Below are 4,864 nucleotides of genomic sequence, written 5' to 3' on the forward strand. Positions count from 1 at the left end.
GTATCGTTTGGCCGACTGCGCTCTTTTATTGTATGATGGAAATCTGAGGGACAGTGTTTAGCACTGAGCTCTGCAGACACGAAGGCACAACCGGCTCACCAGCCGAGAAATTGTGCTTCCACCTGCCAGAAGAGGGTGCTGCTTCCATTGGTGTCCACCCTGAAGGGGCAACGCTGAGCTTTGACTCCAGAATGAAATGCCAGAGGCAGAATTAATGTGAAATGAAGGAGATAGAGTCATGACAAAGCAAAGCCCTATTTGTGTCCTTATTTAAGATATCGACACTCTGTTCACAGGTTGTTTTTTTTTTTTTTTTGAATTTAAATGCACTTTATTTTTTAGACAACCCACATGACATGTTTTTCTCTTAAAAAACAATGCCTCCACTCCAAATAAATCACGGTCAAAATAAAAGCTCAAGATGACATCAGTCCCATTTATCCTAAGTCCTGGAGTTGTCTGGATGGTAAGCAGCAGCCAATTACGGTGACAGGGGATAGATCCAATTTGTTAACATTTTTCCATCTCTAAGCCATCCTTAAAGAAAATCATGAATGGAGTCACACCATCTTCACGGTAGTCCAGGAGAGCAACCATACCATCTGGATTCATGTTCTCACCAATAAAAAACTGGTAGTTATTGAAATTAGCAAGGATGTGCTTAATTTGCTCTGCAGCTCCAGTCATAAAAGGCTTTACTCTTTCTGGTTTCTGTTCTTCAAGTTTGCCCTTGAGTGATTTCATGTAGTCTTTGATGTACTTTTTGTAGGCCTCTTTTGTGAAGCTGGTTTCTTGTAAGTGATGGTTCATGACAATGTCAACACCGGTGACTACTGTGCTTTCAGTGCCTTCGCCCTCCGGACCTTCAGCGGAAGCATTTCCACCAATGAGCGAGTCATCGATGGCACCCTCTGTTCTACTGACCATCTTGCCCTCCACCTCCAGGCACAGCCCGTCCGCGATCTCCCGGATCTTGTAGATGTCGGAGAACAGCTCGTCATGGCTGATGAGGTCCCGGTAGATGATCATGGTGACGGCTGAGGACAGCGACGCTAGCCTGACAGCGCAGAGAGAGCGCGGTGCAGCCGGAGCGGCGCTCGGGGGGAGGGGGGAGCGGGCGGAAAAGCTGTTTTTTTGTTTTTTGTTTTGTTTTGTTTGGTTTGGTTTGGTTTTTTCGAGACAGGGTTTCTCTGTGAAGTCCTGGCTGTCCTAGAACTCACTCTGTAAACCAGGCTGGCCTCGAACTCAGAAATCTGCCTGCCTCTGCCTCCCAAGTGCTGGGATTAAAAGCGTGTGCCACCACCGCCCGAACAGTTTTTTTTTTTTTAAATAAATTTTGAGTTTTACAAAATATGTAATGAAATTACCTTGATTATTATTTGTTTGGCACTACCTTGAAATTTGTGCCCCAAACCAGCATCTCTTTGGCCTCTCCCTAGCCCAGCCTGGCAGATCTAATAATCTATGCATTGCAACATCACCAGCTCCGACTCACTGACTGGCCAGGCAAGGTCTGAAGTTATACGAGTCTTTTTGTACCTAGAAACAAAGAATTAGCCAAGAGAATTCGTTTTGAGAAAGAAAATGAATGCCTTTGATGTCATACCGTGACCAATGGCTGGGCTCAATGCAATGTCTTGTATCCGGCTTTCTATTTCTTCATCTGTAAAATGCAAACAACAATGCTTTTCCTATGATTTTTTAGAATAGGCTTCTCTAATTGTGTGTGTGTGTGTTGCATATGAGATGAGTGTGGTCCAGTGTCTGCCTTGACCACTCCTCACCTCACTCCTTTGAGACAGAGGCTCTTGCTGAGCCTGGAGTGTTCACATTTTTTGGCTAGACTGGCAGCCAACAAGTCCCCGTCTCCATCCCTCACAACTGTGGGGTTGTAGATGTGTATGAAGCCACACCTAAGTTATTATTTGGGTGCTGGGCTCCCAAGTCAAATCCATGGTTCAGTAGCAAGTCCTCTTAGCCACTGGGCCGGCTCTCCAGTTCACAGATAGTGATATTCTGTTTACACAGATGAAGGGCTAGGCACTGTGTCGAGTTAGCTTTGTAGTTAAGAACTAACTTTCACAGCTCTACTATATGGGAACAATTTTTGCCCATGTTAAAGGTGAGGGAATGGGCACAGAGAAGTTTAGTTATTTGTGTGTGGTTGAACAGCCAGTAACTGGAAGTACACTTGCTCTAACCTCCACACCAACATTCTCAACTAGACTGATTCCCTCCACTCCTGGAATTACCTTTAGCCTGAACATGGCCTTAATTGTTACAATGTAGATACTAGCACCTCTCTGGAAGCATCCAGGAGGCTGCTAGACACCCTACAATGCGCCGTACAGACCCACAATAAAGAGTTACCTGGCCCTGTGTTAGTTAGCTTCTCTTCATTACAACACCCACGGTAATCAGTTTATGTAGAGAAGCCGTTTCTTCTGGCTCTGTTTTGCAGGTCAAGCCCATGATCTGTAGGTTGTGTTTATTTGTGGCCTGTGAAGGGCAAATATTTCATAGCAAGGACATATATCGGAGCAAGGAGCTCCATAGGGGTTGGGGGAGACAATAAAAATGACTGCTGTTCCACAATTCCCTTCAGGGCATGCCCATGATGACCCAAACCTTCCATTAGACTCCACCTTTTAAAGGTGCCACCAATTAGTAGCCCTTGTTGGGGAACTAATCCTCTAACACAAGAGGCTCTTGACTTAGGGGTGGGTGGACAGGTTGGAGGTGGTGAGTGATACAGTTGTAATGCAAAATTCAGCAAGACCTCAAAAGTCGGCCAGAGTTAGTCCCGAGTGCCCCAGTGGTCATTGCTATTGTTTGGCTTTGTCTGTGTAGCTAGACAAAAAACAAAGGGAGTTCCTCTGTTTGTCAGTGAAACTGAGTTCCCTGGCTCAGGACCCATACATACTATCATTGGAGAACCTGGGCTTCGGGGAGTCAGCTGAGAACCATGTTATATATTCAACAGTGATTTATTGAGCACCTGTTCCATGCACACATGCAAACACATGACATCTGGCCCTACAAAGAGCTGTTGAGAAGGCAAACATTAGATGAGGAAGCACGAAGCTCATATGTGATAATACACCGCAATACCTAGAACAAAGCACAGGACCTGAACACCGTGAAAGAGAAGAGAAACACAAGCATTTTCAAAGTGTGCGATTACACCTGGCTGGCAGCAGGAGTAAGGAGGAGCTCTGAGGGTGGAGGGGTGAGAGGGAGGTAGTAGGAGATGAAGTGTGTGTGACCTAGAGCATGTGGGGTTAGAGGCCCTACCAAGGAATATGGCTGTTCTGTCAAACAAGAGCCTTTAAAGGGATGGAAAAGTGGTTCACTCAGTTGGATGCTTGCCTAGCACACAGAGGCCCTGGGTTTGACCTCCCAAAGCACAAGAATGGGGAGCAATGGCTCTCAGGAGGTGAAGGCAGGAGAATCAGAAGTTCAATCAGAAGTTATCTTTGGCTACATCAGAAGTTAGAGGTCAGCCTGAGCTAGAGGTCCTGTTTCAGAAAAAGAGAAGAAAGAAAGAAATTTCAAAGAATTTTAGAGTCATGATACATGGGCTTCCCCTTACGGTGATTCTCTTCAAGTGCAAGTACAGCCCTATGTAGGGCTGTCATGTGGGGCTGAAACCGAGAGTCTATTGCCAGTACAAGGGGGTCTGCAAAAACACAGCTCTCACCACGAGAGAATAAGGGAAGTAGAGGGTCAGATATGAATGATGGGTTCTGTTTGTTTGTTTATGTGTATGGGTGTTTTGTCTGCATGGATGTCTGTGCACTGTGTGCATGTCTGGTGTTTGTGGAGGCCAGAAGAGGGTGTCAGAACCCCTAGAGCTGGAGTTACAGATCATGATGAACGGCCATGTGGGTACTGAGAATTGAACCGGCATCTTCTGAAAGATCATTTAGTGCTCTTAACCTCTGAGCCAGTTTCAGGATGTTTTTATAGGAACAAAACAAAACAAAACATTGGTGGGAATACCAGGTAGGTGGCCTCAGCAAAGCAGAAAATCATGTGAATGGCTTTAGTTGCTACCTGATGACATTCTTGGATTCTGGGTTAGTGGGAGCTAGGGTTCTGCTCGTGTATTCCAACAGGGGTTTACCTGACTGTCACAGGATGTTAGGTCAAGCACAGGTGTTGGCAATGGATGGCCTTTAAAGGGCGCTGAAGACTGCTACAAGATAATTTGACCCTGCAGTCACAGTGGTTGTATTAGTTAATCAGCTTTGTAGAAGCTGTAACGTGGGTGTGGCTCCCCCACCCTCTGTGCTTCAGTTTACACAGGTGACTTTTGCTAGAGTTACACAATCTTAAATTGTGCTCCCTCCTCGCCGCAAACCTGAAGCTGCTGGTGTGATGCTATGTGATGACACAGTCATGTCACACTGTAGGATTGCTGTCTGGCTACTCACTCGCTGCTGCACATGGCAGCGTCAGCCACTGGAAACACCTGTTTGGGCCACCCGGCCCATCCCTGCCCATCCTGGGGTTCTTTCCTGCAAGCTCTTTATCTCTGCTGCCTCTGAGGGCCTCAGTCTGTGACACTTTTGCTCCTGGGATTTCTCCCTTGCTTTCCTCAGATCCCAAGGTATCCTTTGTTTCACTGAATTCAAACTAAACCTGATCTTATGCACCCATGGAGATGGCTAAAAAGACACTGCACAGATGTGTCCAGTGGCAATTGTTCACCGAATCGTTGTCCCCCAGCAGGTGGCTCCACCAGTCTAGCTCCTTCTGTGTGGACACTTCGAGCTCATCAACTACCAGGAAAAGGCCCATGGCTCTCACAGGAGACACGCCCAGAGATCAGGACTGACCCACCCCACCCCTGCCACTGAGA

The 4,864-nt window shown here is 46.6% G+C and overlaps 1 protein-coding gene across 1 annotated transcript; it reads right to left on the minus strand.

Annotated features, from left to right (window-relative positions):
• Nucleotides 1–300: 300 nt before the first annotated feature.
• On the minus strand, nt 301–1,121 carry LOC114637778 (translationally-controlled tumor protein). The gene has a single exon (XM_028786039.1). It carries the CDS (start codon nt 1,027–1,029, stop codon nt 511–513), a length of 519 nt encoding a protein of 172 aa, XP_028641872.1. The 5' UTR covers nt 1,030–1,121; the 3' UTR covers nt 301–510.
• Between the last annotated feature and the right edge of the window lie 3,743 nt (nt 1,122–4,864).

This window comes from Grammomys surdaster, unplaced genomic scaffold, assembly GCF_004785775.1.
Source record: "Grammomys surdaster isolate TR1022 unplaced genomic scaffold, NIH_TR_1.0 125428, whole genome shotgun sequence".
NCBI lineage: Eukaryota > Metazoa > Chordata > Mammalia > Rodentia > Muridae > Grammomys > Grammomys surdaster.